The sequence below is a fragment of the Denticeps clupeoides genome, chromosome 10, assembly GCF_900700375.1.
Source record: "Denticeps clupeoides chromosome 10, fDenClu1.1, whole genome shotgun sequence".
NCBI lineage: Eukaryota > Metazoa > Chordata > Actinopteri > Clupeiformes > Denticipitidae > Denticeps > Denticeps clupeoides.
The window spans coordinates 17,724,556-17,740,537 of record NC_041716.1 but is presented as its reverse complement, the minus strand read 5'-3'; the positions used below and the strand labels follow the sequence as shown (position 1 = coordinate 17,740,537).

Below are 15,982 nucleotides of genomic sequence, written 5' to 3'. Positions count from 1 at the left end.
GTCTCCAGGGGGGGACTGTCCCTGTAACTACTGATTGTAAGTCGCTGTGGATGAGGGCGTCTGATAACTGCGGTAAATGTAAATGTAAATGTGTCCCCCTCAAATCTTCCTGGCACACCGCGGACAGCCTGTTTACTTGCACCGCCAACAAAATGGAATCAATAAGAATCCACAAGAATCGATAAGAATCGATAAGAATCAACAAGCTCACTGCTGTTGCGTCTTTGGGCAGAAATGTTCTGAAGCCACCGGGCCACTTCTGGCAGGGAGGAGGCGCCTGTCGCACGACGGTCCCGCCCACCGGCCGTCCACGTGGCCTCGGCCACCGTTGTTTTTTCTTTTGGTACCGAGCATCGTCTGTTCGAACGCGAGCGCCGCAGCGCCGATTCGTGAACCGGAGCCCATGGTTTGCTTCGCGCGACTTCAGCCGTAAGATCGGAGCTGGCGCGTCTCCGGAGCCCCGGGCCGACCGAGCGCGTCCCGCCCGAGCCGCTGAGCGTCAAGCGGCACGGGCACAAGCACAGCGTGGCGCGCCGGTACCGGCTGCTGGAGACGCTGGGATCGGGCGCGTACGGCAAGGTGAAGAAGGCGGTGGAGCGCGGGAGCGGAGAGACGGTGAGAAGAACACGACACCCATGAAATAGGGCTATTCATATGATGAATGACTTTATTCATGTTTACACAAGATTTACACAAATTATTAATACCTGTATTCATATTTACACGATATGTCCACAAATAATTAATAACTGTATTCATGTTTACACAGTAGTTACACAAATATTTTACACAAGCAATATAATATTTCATATTTCACCAATGTATTATCCATGTTGACATTCACATGGGTTTATTGGTTTTAGTGTGTTTTTTTTTTTTTGCTATCTTACTGATATATTTCATCATAATTGTACAGGAGTGCTTCAGTAGTCATAGTCAAGTTCAGCTTTATTGTCATTTCCGTCACATACATGTCAGATGGTACAGAGTGAACAGAAACAACGTTTCTCCGGAACCTGGTGCTACATGTAACATTCAAGCAAAGTTACACACGTGCGACGCAGACAAACTGGGCAACATAAAGTGCAAAAACATGGGACACAGGCAGTGCGAGACGAGCAGTGCAGGAGTATCAAGAGGACATACAAACAAAGAATACAGACAGTGCTAAAAACCAGTGAAATTAGTCATGAAGGTGTAACAAGTGTGCAGATGGTTGCGGTGCTGATGATCACTACTAGTACTCAATTCCTCCCGTTCCATGTTTGCATGGTCTGAATGACAATAAAGCATCCTTGGTATATTTTAGCAATAATATTCATTCTCTTTGTATGTTTTATATGGATTACAAGCACAAGTAAATTAAGTACAGTTACCTTCTTAATATACAGTACATTTGAAACAAGCTTGAATGGAACATATGTACTGTGAAAAGTGTGCAGTGAAATGCAATATTTTACTGTTAGGATGGTCCAAAAATTGTGTCCTTCACATTTTACTTGTTGTAATCAGATTTTAGTCAAGTTTGTGTTTTACAATGTACTGTATATAAGTGATATATAAATCCTCTTTAATATCTGGGACACAACCTGCCGTCAGGACACTGTATGTCTGAATCCTGAAAGTCAAAAACAAAGACCCCCGCACATTAACACAAACAAACATGGATTTATTAGAGATAATATTGGTGGGCAATCAGATTAAGGCATCAGTTGACCCCTGACTGTCTGCCACTTGACACCACGTGCATCCTGATTTGAGGCCTTCCTGGCTGCTCGGGCTTTAGTGTCCCCATGTCATCTTTTATTGAAATAAACATCTATTTTTGGCACTGAGGACAAATGCTCATCCAATTGAGTACCCATTCTCTCTCTCTTACACACAGTCACACACACACTTCACCTTGGACATTCATATGTAAATACTGTGAATGGAGCTGCTGTTTTTTTTTTTTTTACTGGAGTCAGACACTTCAGGAATCAGCACCACAGACAGTTCCCCTTTTTTCTGCTAAACACATGAAATAATGAGAAGGAACGGCTGTTTGACAGATGTTACAGGGTTAATAAATGCAAATAATTGTAACCTGGCTTTAACAACGAACGAGGACACACACACACGTGCTTTAAACTTTTCAGGAATGTGGACTTATATCTAAGCCCATACCTGACTCCATGACTTTGTGAGGACATTCGGTCCCCACTAAGACATTAATACATAGACTCACACTCGCACGAGACATGAAGGAGAACAATGACCAGTGTGTCTTATCGGCTCAGTGGCTTTAGTGGTGCCAAAAAAGCAGAAGGGAAGGGCTGGGTGTGAGATGCCAACCTTTTAGCACATTCCTGCAAGACACACACACTAACTATGACAGAAGGGTGGGTAAGTAGGTCAAAGCAGCATTTGACTTTTCACCAGGTCCACTGTTCATTGGGTGAGGATTAGAGGATGAAAAGATGAGGAATGTCTGGTTCAGTTGTCTGCAGAGGGTTTAATGTAATGATGCTGTGTGTGTGTGTGTGTGTGTGTGTGTGTGTGTGTGTGTGTGTGTGTGTGTGTGCGTGTGTGTGTCAGGTGGCCATTAAAAGTATCAGGAAGGAGAGAATGAGAGATGGGGCTTATGGAGCTCACTTAGAGAGAGAGGTTGACATCATCTGCTCCCTTACACACCCCAACATCATCCGTATACATGAAGGTGAGAATGCACACACACTCTTATAAATAGGTTTAATTATGTGCAGACACACATTCACAAATGCACTTGAAAGAGACAAAACCATTTGTATGTGTGTATGTGTGTGTGTGTGTGTGTGTGTGCATGCGTGCATTGAGCACAGTATTTGAGAACAGGGAGAAGATTGTTATGGTGATGGAGTTTGCCAGTGGTGGGGAGCTGTATGACTATGTTCAGCAACGAGAGGAACTCTCAGAAACAGAGGCCAGACACTTCTTCAGACAGATAGTATCTGCAGTGCATTACTGTCACAGGGTATGTACACAAACACACACACACAGATACAAACATATTTTATATAGTCTTAAGAGACTGGAGTAATACGTCAGTAAAAGCTGTAAGTGTGACTGTTTCTGTGTAAGAGACATAAACCATAAAGCCATAAAGTCTACCTCTGGATATGTGCGTCTAGCAAATGTAACTTCAAAACCAGAGACAAATATTTATTTATTTATTTTACTTTTGTAGACCTATTGAATCATATGAAAATTTCTCAAAAACACACCAATTTACAGTTTATTCAATCTACTTCTAATCTGTGCCATGATTCTGTACACACTATTTCTACAATGCTCCAATTCATTCTGACTAAAAGTCTTTTTTTTATTACAGAACTGATTAATCCCCTTTCACACGTTTTAAACACATACACTTCACAAACACACATTCACACACACATGTTAATGCTCTTAACACTTAATAGAACTAAGAGCTTTGGCCAAAAATCTGTGGATCATGACAAACAGAGGAGAAAAATGTACTGTGACAGGAGATTCCTACAGACACACATTCCACCGCCTCCCTCATAGCACAGCCTTCAAATCTGGCAAATCCTTTAATCTTAATTTGACACAAAACTTGACTTGAGCTTTCAGGGCGGTTTTAGGTCAAAAATATTTTTGCTGTTTTTCCCCCTCAGATGTGGACATCTTACCAATGATGGATGTATGTAATTCAGATATTTATTCCTCAGAATGGTGTTGTTCATCGAGACCTGAAACTAGAGAACATTCTTCTGGACCACAATCGGGATGTGAAGGTGAGGAGGCTATTCAGATGTGTCTTTACATGCTTGAAGAAATAAAAAATACATTTGAACAATGATATGAAATTGTCTCTCTAGAGACATACAAAGAATGGCTTTTTGAAAGCAAAAAAATCTGGTGGGCCCAGACATTTTCACGGTACTTTACATTACAATCAATTGTTGCTTGAGCTCACCTACAAGTATTCTATGAAATGTTATTTTGATTTTAGTCTTAGTTTGGACCTCCAATTTGTTGTGCTACAGACAGTGCCAATGGCGTACACAAAATTCATGCCTAGTGAATACCTGGTGTGGGCCTGGACACATTCACACAAATTCTGCTAATGCCAGATAGTTACTAATGTCAGATATGAAGGCATAGAGTCGGTGTTCAGTATTATCAGGTCAAATAAATGGTTGATTTGTTTCCCAGTTGGCTGACTTTGGCCTTTCTAACCGCTATGAGAAGGGAAGATTACTGGACACATTCTGTGGGAGTCCTCTGTATGCATCACCAGAGATCATCAATGGACTACCCTACCTGGGACCAGAGGTAAGGATTTGTGTGTTTAAGTGTTTGTGTGTGCATTGCTTTATTAGACTGTTCTATTCAAATCACACTACCAGTCAAAAGTTTGGATGCACCTTCTCATATTTGGGTCCTACATTTTTTACATTATAGCAAAACTGAACTATGGACAATGGACACAGGACTATGAAATAAACATAAACAGCTAACAAGACAAAACATTTGTGACTCTCCAAATCAGGGAGCATTTGCTGTGATGGCTTTCTTATCATTCTCTCATGAAGCGGCTTTTGATGATGACAATAGTGAGCAAAGCAGTCATAAAAGTAAAAAGAAGCGACTCTGAAAAAACAGATTCATCGAACGTACTTCACTTTCTCCTGATACAAAAATACTAAATATGTTTCTTGCTTTACTTCTTCAAAATGGCTCCATCTCCATAACCACCACAGAGTTGGTGCATCCAAACCTTTGACTGGTAGTGTACATTTTATGTGTTTCACAAGCAGTATTGTTGTGTGTGTGCATGTTTGTGTGTATGTATGTACTGTAGGTGGACTGCTGGGCACTGGGTGTGTTGCTTTATGCTCTGGTCCACGGCTCCATGCCCTTTGATGGAGACGGAAGCAACTGCCTGAGACAACAGATCAGTCTGGGCCAATACAGGAGACCCCCATGTCCATCAGGTACACTGACACTACACTCTCCATCAGCAGGACCCCTGAGTCTAGATAGTCACATCACCAGTATCACTTTCAGTACTGCAATATTTATGCATGTTGCCCTCTGCTGCTGCAATGTGCTGACAAATGTAGAGCTGTTATATATATATACGCACACACACACACACACACACACACAAGGTGGGCCATTTATATGGATACACCTTAATAAAATGGGAATGGTTGGTGATATTAACGTCCTGTTTGTGGCACATTAGTATATATGAGGGGGCAAACTTTTCAAGATGGGTGGTGACCATTGTGGCCATTTTGAAGTCGGCCATTGGATCCAACTTTTGTTTTTTCGATAGGAAGAGGGTCATGTGACACATCAAATTTATTGGCAATTTCACAAGAAATTGATTTTAATGTAACTTTATTCTTTCATGAGTTATTTACAAGTTTCTGACCACTTATAAAATGTGTTTTATGTCACCAACCATTCCCGTTGTATTAAGGTGTATCCATATGAATGGCCCACCCTGTATATATGATGTGCGAATTTCCCACTTGCAGGACTAATAAAGGATAATCTTATTTTATAAGTTCTGAAAAAGTTAGTTTGGTAAAGTAGGAGTACATTTTATTAATGAGAGTGATGCCCACAACATAAATATCAGTATTTTAAATAAAACATGCCTAAAATAATAATAATGGCGCATACAATATTTTCAGAAAATCTTTTTCTTATACTTTTGGCTGCTCCCTGCATGCTACTCCTCTCTCACCGCATCCTTCTCCCCACATACCCATCGTCTCACCTCTCTGACTTTGTCTCCAAAACATCCCACCCTGACTGCTCTTCTGATGCACTACTCCTGTCCATCATTGTTACCCCCAATATAAATCTCAATATCAATACCTCCAGCTCTGCCTCCTGTCTTAATGTCAATGCCACCGTCTCCAACCCATTTAACATCGCTGGACTCACAACTGTCCTGTAAACCTTCTCTTTCACCCTTGCTGGTGCCTGCCTGACACAAACGGTCCTTCCTGTCACCACCTTGCAGTCTCCTTCATCTTCTAAAAAAATGTGTTCACCAAAGCTACCATACCTATCCATCACTGCCTCTTTACTTTTGTTTCGTTCACCTACATGCCCACTGAGGCCCTAATGCCCACTGAGGCTCTAATCACCGGAATGGAAAATTGTATGGTTGTCCACATAATCGTTATGGGAAAGTTTTGCACTAGCTGCCCTCCGTGTTTACTTGGGCTTGGGGCCGGCACTAAGGAATACATTGTCACGTGTATCCCAGGTGGCTGGGTTTCATTTGGATTAAATATTATGGCAAAATACATATATAACCCTAGGTCATGTTTTCTTTTTCTGGTAGATGCTTGCCCTCTGATTGACTGGATGCTGACTGTATGTGTGGAGGACAGGGCAACAGTGGAGGACATTGCAAGCCACTGGTGGGTGAACAACGGAAGTGACGGCCCACTTCCCTGCTCTACGTCTACGTCCTGCACCAGGTGCCATGAGGACATGTCTCTACCTGCCCACCGTCATGACATATTGGAATGTCCACCATCCAACTCCCAGCTCCAGCTTAATTGTCCACCATATTCTCCAGGGCGCCTGATGCTGTGCTGCAGGAAGGAGACACACCCACTTGATAACTCCACCCAAGTATGTAATCTGAACTCCTTAGCCACTCCCCAGCACCACCAGCCTTCTAAACTTCCCAAGAAAGGCATTCTGAAGACCCCTCCCCTAGAACTGAGAGTTGGAGCAAGAGATGACACCAGTTGCTACGGTGACAGCATAATATCAAGAAATGATCAAGAAAAAGTACAGGTTTGCAGGAGAACAAAGAGCATCCTGAAATACAACAGAAAATTCACATCCGACTCAAAGCTTCCTCAGTCAGAAGCTAAGCCTTGGTCAGCTAGCATCGGCCACCACAAGCCAACGGAGAGAAATGAGGCCAGTCCAGAGGATGAGCTGGAAAGGTAGAACCTGTCAAAAGATCTTCCCAAAACCAATATGCAGCATAAGCCATTGCATGAGGGACAAAGTGACAACAAGAAACCCCAGGGATTGGATATGGGTTGGATGTCTTCAACTGCTTCTTTGGTAATACTGATATAGAAGATATTTTGTTTTTCAGACTTGAATCTTGTATCTTGTTCAGAGTATTTTTTTTTTCAACACTGACCAAGTGTTGAAAGTCAATAAGACTGTTATTATGCAGTCATAGCATAATAACATAGCAACGTATAATGTGTCGAGCACCAGTCTGAAAATGGTGGTGCATAGATACAGTCTTAGACACTGTGCACTTAGCTAGAACACAACCCTTTTTTGATACATATTATTTGCCAGCACAGGTTCATATCATCCTGAATGAGGAAGTAGTGTGAGTTACAGCTGACAATCACAGGGCTCTTGTTTTAAAGGGCCCCTGATATGATGTTTAAAATGAATCCAAACTGCAATGCAATTCTAGATTTCTAGCCACTGCAGGACCATGACACACGCTAGGGGAACTTGTGTTACTGTTAAATAATCTCACAAAGTGACATTTTCATCATAGGGACCTTTAAAACATCTATAAAAATCATGTTCTGGGTGACAGATATAATATCACCAAAAACCAAAATGGTAGTTAGATTCTCCTCTTCAATGTTACTACAGTAGAGGCAGATACAGATAACTTCACAGTCCCCCTGTGGCCCATCCAGATCAACAGTCCTTAAAACAGGAATTTTGGAAAACTTGAGAATAGAACCTACACTTCAGGGAGAATTTCCATAAATTCTCAGAAGCCAGCTGAGAGAGACCTAACCCTAACCCCAATGGATGAATGCCTTCAGATTATCGGCATTTGAGGAGAAAAACCCTTCGGCAGAATGAAGGCCAGACAAGCTCATCTGGGTGATTAACGTGAAACAGTAGCGCCTGCGTTACAGTAAATCCGCTTTGAGCTGCACCATTTGGTCCTGTGTGGCCCATTAATCTGTTCGTGCTTTAAGGGGTTTTACATTTTGGCCTTAATGGGTCAATTTCCATTTGAGAAACAGAACAGGAACTTTAGTTATTTTTATAATAATAACACTGTATCTGTGGTGATACTTAACATATTATGCATTAACTGGCAAATGATGAAACTGTCTAAGATCTAAAACCAAAGAATGATCATTTTGAAAGTAGTTGCAACAAATATATTTTGATTTCATTGGTATTATTTCTTACACCCACAAAACCGTCTAGAATAATATTTTTAGAAACTAAGTTTGAAATATGAGAAGACTGTAGCAATGATTGACTGCTTTCACAAATCTTTCTTCCTCATTCTGGGTGATTTAAACCCTCATCTGCCATACGGCCATGCCCTGGAGCACCATCCATCTCCTCCATTTCTCCTGTTTCCCTCTGTTCCCTAAAGTCCTAATACACATTATACATGGTGTATGTAATCACTACTGTAATTTAAAACCAGCTTTAATTTAATTAATTTAACAGGTGAACGTGACTTTAGGGAACATGGCCCTTGTACCATGAAAATATCTTATACGTTAACAAATCATTTTATTTATTTTCCTCTCATCCAGCCCTATTTTACTACAATGCTGTTTTTTCCCCCAAGACATGATAAAATTTTTTGATATGTTGCTGTTTTCATCATTTTATTCATAGAATTTGACTTTATTTTAAGAAAAAGTTCACATTCCTTGAAATACACTCAATGCATGTAAATACATTCAGCAGAATTCCACATAAATATATTATATAATAGATAGATTATATCTACATTGAGTTTATGTGTTGTCACTAAAGACCTGTCCCATGACTGCCAGTCTAGCACTGAAAGGTTGTGTTGGGCAGGACAGTGTGTTGGTTCTCTGGCTCCCAGGCTTCATCACAATGCTCTCTCTGGAGCCCAGAGTGCTGGGATCAGGCGTTTCAGAATCACTTCGCCTTTGCGTTCCATTGGAAGAGGTGCCATGGGGCTCACTTAGTGTCAGAAGAAGCTCATGGAGCTCCAGACGTTCTTCCTGTGCCCGGCTGCAACAGTGCAGGGCAGCAGGGTCCAGCGGATGTGCCTCTGTGTTGAAGATGTAACCCCCTGCCCCCAGAACACAGTCCCCCTGTGGCCCACCCAGATCAAACGTAGAGCCGGTGTTGTGAAGGAAGTTCTCTGGGTCAAAAAGTAGATAGAGGTACTTAATGGTTTCAGCCAGGAAGAAAGACTCCATGCGGTTGTCCAGTTTGTGGTCCCTAATGTCTTTTATCTGAGTTGAATGAAACAAAAACATTTTATTAATTTAACAAATTGCACTTTAATTATAGTCAGTTAGTAAATTAAACATTGCCCATTGAGCTGACAAAAAGTAGTTTTAGTCCATCATTTGGTTCTAATTAAAAGGTCATAATCCAATTCTTGGAATTATGACCTACATATAGGGTTGCACGATTTGGGGAAAAAGACATATTGCAATTATTGAGATCAATATTGCAATATGCGATTGCGATATGATAAAAGGCACTTGCTTGTATATCAATGAAAAGTCACATACAAATTACTAATAGTGAAATTTCAAAGTGAAACATACAAACTACTTATAACAACTTGAAATGCCCAGTGCTTTCAAAATACAATATTCTACTAAATTAAATAATCACAAAAAAGTCTTTCCTTAAAAAAAAACATTACTGTTGAACGACAAACCCTGGTAAGGCTAAACAACTGTTTTGATTATATTTGGCCATTATAAAATATCGTATTATAGTTCTTACGTTTAACCAAAAAGTTGTTTGGAGGCTGACTTGAACTCAGGGATGCATAGCTTTGCTAGCTTAACTAAGGTTAAGATTTGTAAACTGAGGTGAATTTCTTTAGGAAACCTTCAAAGTTTGAAAAAAGTTAACTAAACAGCTAAGAACAGTCGAAATAGTTAATGCCTACGTTTAGCCAAAACGTTGTTTGGAGGCTGACTTGAACACAGGAATGCATAGCTTCGCTAGCTTAGCCTATCTTAGCTAAGGTTAAGACTTATAAAACGGGATTTTATAATGGCCAAATATATTCAAAACAATTGTCCAGCCTTACCTATGAAATGTAATCCCCCGGGATCTGGTTTGGAGCGTACAGCGGTTTGTACAGCCCCAAGTAGCACAAGCAGTCTCTCCATAGACATGTATATGCTTCACTGCACAGCACAGCCTATCGCAATATGGTGGCGACTTTGACGTTCGTGTACCCCCATATGTCTATGTGAGTCACGAATCTGAGGTCTCCATTGAACCGAATCGAAAGTCATGTGACCAAACACATCACATTTAAATCGCAGCTTTTTGCGCTCATGTAATCGCACAGACTGACATCGCGATTACGATTGCGATTAGACTAATCGTGCAGCACTACCTACATATATATCAGACTGTAATAATATTCTGTAATATTAGAGACTGGCATTGTGGTAAAACATGACTGGTCCTTGATTATTTAAATATAGACATTGCTGTGCCCTGCTCTGAAGTGTACAGATATTTGTGGAACTGTTATCAAATTGAAGCTAAGCATGATACTTGTTTTCTAATACAAGGTCAAAAGCTCATGATTAACATAAAGAAAGAAACACGGTCTTCAATGATGTTTGTGTGTGTCATGTACTCACATAATTGGTGTAAAGGTTTAATGATTGAGAAACTCACACTGGCAAATCCGCATTTGACTCGACTGATCTTCTCAATAGACTCCACTGCATCGCGGCCGAGCTGCAGAAACGTTGGGTCTCCAGTGGCTCTGTACAGGTACATTGCACTTTCGATCAGTTCTGAAATCCAACACAGATACAAGGATATTAATGCAACATAGAGGAATATATCATACAGTAGGCCTGACCTTCTAAAACTCCTATTACTCAGGCTCCCTTTTCATGATTAGAGTTTCTGAGATTGTTGTTAATATTCACAGCTGCTGAGTGTTTAAATGCAGCATAGTTTTTATTCTTACTATCCTCAATATAGAACAATTAAGGATCACTTGCTGTGTGTTTGCAGAATTGACAGTGGATTACAGTCAGTAATAATCAGAATAATGTTTCAGTGGTACTAGAATAAGGGCTGGAAGATGCTACAGAGATTTTCACAATACCAATATTAATATTATGTTTTAACTAGGGCAGTTAATTGTACACTTTAATTAAACATCCTGCAGACCGACATTAATTAAAACTGAAATAAAATTTAGTGCAAACTGCTTTTGTTTTTTTTTTTCTGCATGTCAAAGAGTAATTTTTTAAGTTTTTTAATTTGCACCAAATGACTTATTCAGTTGATGCAGTGTGCCACTACCATGTTCATTTACATATTTTCCCCTGGTCAAACCTGATTCCCAATCTCTGTAAGACTGAAAAAATACATACCTAGAGGCAGGCGCACTATGGACGCACACGTAGCTGTGGCAATGCTACCGATGGCTAGGTGTTGTGTGTCTCCATTTAGAAATATTCAATCTGAATCAGCCCTAAAACTCTCCATCTCCATATTTATGAACTGTTTCTGGCTAGGATGAATATTGCATCCAAGTCACAGGCCAGACTCACAGCAATTACCAAATAACCACAGCCCTGGTTTTAATTTTGGATAATTTAACCATAAAATGTTAAAGGAACTTTTCACATTTGTGTTTTTTTGCTGTTATATCTGCAGGTAAATGTTTAATCTACATCATGATACTCAAAATATAAATGTTCACAATTACAATACAATTTTGTTTTACTACATAACAAGCAGCCCTATGTTTCACATATGTGCTAGTACCTGGTCGCAGTGGGTAGCCCTCTCTCTTGTCCACTGTGTACCCCTGGGGGATGCTGTAAAACTCAGGCAGCCCACCGAACTGCCGCCACACCGTGTAGTAGTTATGGAAGGTCCTCATGGCACTATCGAGGTCGCCTAACAAGCTCTGGTGTTTTTCCAACACAGACACACAAAACACACAAATAACCTGAACACTGTAGCAAAAGTGGCCCTGTAAGGCATGATAAAGGAGTTGTTTGTGATTTTTGGGGTGGTAGTAGCCTAGTGGGTAACAAACCTGCCTAGTGGGTAACAAACCACAAAGCCACAGGTTCAATCCCCACTTACTGCCATTGTGTCCCTGAGCAAGACACTTAACCCTGAGTGTCTCCAGAAGGACTGTCCCTGTACCTACTGATTGTAAGTCACTCTGGATAAAGGTGTCTGATAAATTAGTGAAAATGTAAATACATCATATTTTAATTCATTTGAATTCTGTTTATTAAGTAATTACAGAAGCCTTCCGTGTCAGATGGGTTATTTCTGTACCTGCAGTCCTGGCCAGAATGCCTCCAGGGACTGAAAAACAGGCATGGACACTGTTCCCTTATGCATCTGAACCCACAGGTACCAGTCATCAAACTTAGTGTGGTTCCTCACCGAACGGTCAAACTCTGGAAACAAACAGAAATTGTGTCCAGATATGAACAACGATTTAGAATTTGTATTAACAAACATTAATTAACAAGACAAAAAATCAGCTTGAAATACCCTCGGTGACTAGAATCAGAATGTAATTTACCCCGGAACATGAAAAGAAGTTCTTCATCTTGCAGCATGATGGCACCCTTCACAAGGTACTCAAAGTATGAGTCGATGCCCGCACCAATCCCTGCATCCTGGGCCACCCACTTGGATGTAATGACATCAATATGGTTCCCCACCTGAAAAATGTTCAATAACAAATCATAAAGACATATATTTTATGAGCAGGTGTAAAACGTGGCATAATAATAGTAATACAACTTAGGTTGTGCTTTATATACACAGCTGAAGCAGAAAATATGCTTTCAGGTCATTATCAGCAATACTGCAGGATTTCCCCAGTCCAGACCCTGAAGCGTACCAGTCCAATGTCTGATCGCGTCTTCCAGAGAGCGCGAAGGGCCTTCCGTGCCACCTCCTCAAAGACGGGATTGCCTGTCAGACGGCTCAGGGTGGCAAACTCCAAAATGAAGGTGCCCACCCCCGCGGTGCAGGTCACAGGAGTCTCTGTTGGGTTCACTCCTCTCAGTAGGTTCACAGTGCCATAGGGCATTCCAGTGGGAGTCTGGAATGCTGCACACAAGTCAATAAAGACAGTCAACTATAGCCAGAAACTTATTTAAGGTTATACATGTTTTAGAAGATATTAGATATAGTATTATCTTTTAACCATTCAGGGATACAATGGATGTAAGTGGGATTTAGGGCCATCCAGACAGTATGTTACCCAAGACAAATGTGTGGTCATTAATATTTACAGAATTTATCAGACACCCTTATCCAGTAGTTACAGAGACAGTCCTCCTGGAGACACTCAGGTTTAAGTGTCTTGCTCAGGGACACAATGGTAGGTAAGTGGGGTTTGTACCTGGGACTTTGCGCTCTTCTGGTTCATGTGTAAAACCAACTAGGCAACTACCTAGTAAACTACTACTACTATGTTATTATTATTATTTTTATGTTGTTAGGTTAAATATTCACATCCTGGTTCGAGATGTATTTTAAATGTTAATAAATGCAAAAAAGTAATTTTAAACACACACAGGCAAACAAACAGGAACAAAGTTCTCCAGAGAGTCTTAAATCAATTTAATGTTCTGTGACCTTTTGGCAGATTGATTTTATATCAACTGGCAGTGGTGCTGACACTAGGTGAATGGGATACAGAGGTGTCTTTTAAAAAAAGGTCACAGTCATGACAGTCATCAACAATAGCGAAGGTCACAGGGATCTTCCACTGATCGCCCAGTCACCAACGTCCTCCTCACCCAGTCACCACTAACACTGTTTTTACTGTCAGCTGCTGGGAGTGAAATGTCAAGCAATCTGGAGGAAGAATGATGAGTCTACCTGTTTCTATCACTATGTCAACCACTTCATTTCAGCTTATACAGAGCTTTCTGTAGTGAAAAACAATTAAGGTATCTGTGGTATTTTTGGTGCATTTTTTTCCCATTTCTGATCCTGTGGCTTCTCACCTGGTAAAAGTTTCCGCGCAGCGTCCTCGGCCATACGTAGTAGCGGCCCTGAACAGGGCCAGCCCTCCTCTAACTCCACCCCAGCCTGCTTTGAGAGCAAATGGGCTGAGAGAAGGCCACCGACCACTGCAGACAAAATTGGTCACATTTCAGTCCTCCATGCGCTGTGGAGCGCAGAGGACCTGCAGCGTTCTGTCAAACAAGTTCCCCCTCTATTCCGACAGGATTTGAGGTGCATCAGCTTGTTGAAGTTACCTCTGATGTTGGTCTCAAACACAGACGCATTGACATCAATCTCAAAGTCCACTGTGTCCTGAAGGAGCGACGTGACACGCTGAAACTCTGTGCGGTTTCCTAATATCTGCATCAGAAGACAAATATCAGGTGTACTGACATCAAACATGAAAAGCCCTGACCACAAAGCATACTTTTCCTAATAATTAAGAAAAAAATCATACCAACAGGGTATCCAGGGCATCAATCAGGGTAAGTGAAAAGCTACAGTGAAATTGGAAAAAAACACACAATTAATTCCTCAATTCACAGGAAAGTTTCTTCAAAAAGCCTAAGCAGAAAACACACTAGCCTACTGAGACTCTTTTCTTTGAGAATATTTGTCCATTATAGTGGACACTGAGTCTTGTTGAGCACAGAACATAAATTAATTTTTGTTAGAAGTTCCTCAAAACTGTGTGTAACATCTCTGGTCGCCCATCAGCACTTGAGGACAAATGCTCTGTCTTTGGTTGGCCTGGTCATTCCTAGATTGTTCTCATCTGTGGTTGAGTTATTTAATCTAGTTCTAAAGGTTTCCAGTCCTTGCCTGTGCCTGCATACAAGGACTGGTAGTGGGTGTGGTCCAAATATTTGTGTAGTACAAAACGGAGGAAAAGAAAGGATGTGTGACGCATTGACCGAAGCGGGTTTAAATCATCCAGGATGAGGAAGTAGGGTGCATGAAAACTGTCAGTTAAAACATCTGGTTTTCCAGTGATAAGGTTCTCCATAATAAATCTGATCACTATCAAAATCAACATATATGCAAAATGATAAGATCATTTCCCTCCCTTGACATAAAAGATGGAAGTGAAGCTCTGGGTGAAGTCTTAGCAGTGCAAGAGGAGTCATGCAGACTAAATAAATGGTGCATGAATGAGGCTAGAACAGCCTCCTCAAGGGTCAAAGGTCAATGATGTGCAGCGAGTGTAGTCAGGTGCAGAACTGGATCAGTAAAGTGCTGCCCACCTGCCCCATGTATCCTGGCCATCACAGGTCAGAGGTCGCAGCTCATCGTATGGGTAAGCATTATCCAAGTAACTGTTGTAGGCATGATAGAACATGGCCTTTACCCTTTCTCTGTAGGACATAACATAGTAAATGACAGTCATGGTGCAATTCTACTACAGAACAACTCCTCGGCAGTTTAAGCCAAGAGCGACCGATCAGGTGGCCACATTAACAACTGTGGATAAAAATGAGTTCTAGCTTTTTTCTTTTCTAGACTCTTCTAGTCCTGCACGTGTCACTAATGTTAATATGAATAAAGGAAACAACCCCAGTCAAAAGACAAGAAGTAGTCTGTGAAACCTGAATTGCCCAGGGACCGTCTGGTCACAATAAATCATAAATTTGATAGCATTTCTCACAGCAGAACCCCATTACAGAAACAGAATGAAACATCGATGCGTTTAATAAATGTCGGGAGTTACGTGACCCACCTGTACTGGGCCATCTCTTCTTCCGACATCTCTCTCGCCTGACCATAACTGACAGCGGGGAAGATGTACGTGGCGTATAAAACAGTACACAGGAGTTTATTCATGAAGAAATAATGCATTTAATGCATTCATTTATGAATACTGCGTCCTATCGAAGCATTTGTGCGGCGCTGCCAGACTTGACGTGAGAGAGCGGAAGTAGGTCACACGGGCGCGCACGCGCACATCCGAATGGTGACGTAGGCGGATCTGCTG

The 15,982-nt window shown here is 41.2% G+C and overlaps 2 protein-coding genes across 5 annotated transcripts; one reads left to right on the top strand and one right to left on the bottom strand.

The window, feature by feature from the left end:
- The first annotated feature begins 355 nt into the window (after nt 1-355).
- LOC114798772 (NUAK family SNF1-like kinase 2) lies at nt 356-8,633 on the top strand. Of its 4 annotated transcripts, none has more exons than XR_003751116.1 (8): nt 356-615; nt 2,578-2,698; nt 2,841-2,992; nt 3,711-3,776; nt 4,198-4,317; nt 4,847-4,979; nt 6,353-7,063; nt 7,114-8,633. XR_003751116.1 is itself a non-coding variant. In XM_028994721.1 (8 exons), exons 2-8 carry the CDS (start codon nt 2,608-2,610, stop codon nt 6,633-6,635), a joined length of 744 nt encoding a protein of 247 aa, XP_028850554.1. In that variant the 5' UTR covers nt 356-615; nt 2,578-2,607; the 3' UTR covers nt 6,636-6,774. The 4 variants fall into 4 exon arrangements, 2 of the variants coding, with proteins under 2 accessions (XP_028850554.1, XP_028850553.1); XM_028994721.1 differs by lacking the exon at nt 7,114-8,633 and having other exon boundaries at nt 6,353-6,491; nt 6,593-6,774; XM_028994720.1 differs by having other exon boundaries at nt 6,353-8,633.
- Nucleotides 8,632-15,924, bottom strand: edem2 (ER degradation enhancer, mannosidase alpha-like 2). The gene is made up of 11 exons (XM_028994719.1): nt 15,728-15,924; nt 15,255-15,365; nt 14,468-14,507; nt 14,265-14,370; nt 14,010-14,135; nt 12,893-13,104; nt 12,569-12,710; nt 12,316-12,440; nt 11,788-11,932; nt 10,678-10,799; nt 8,632-9,254 (listed from the first exon to the last, which is right to left on the bottom strand). The coding sequence occupies exons 1-11, from the start codon at nt 15,844-15,846 to the stop codon at nt 8,781-8,783; spliced, it is 1,722 nt and encodes a 573-aa protein (XP_028850552.1). The 5' UTR covers nt 15,847-15,924; the 3' UTR covers nt 8,632-8,780.
- Nucleotides 15,925-15,982: the final 58 nt, after the last annotated feature.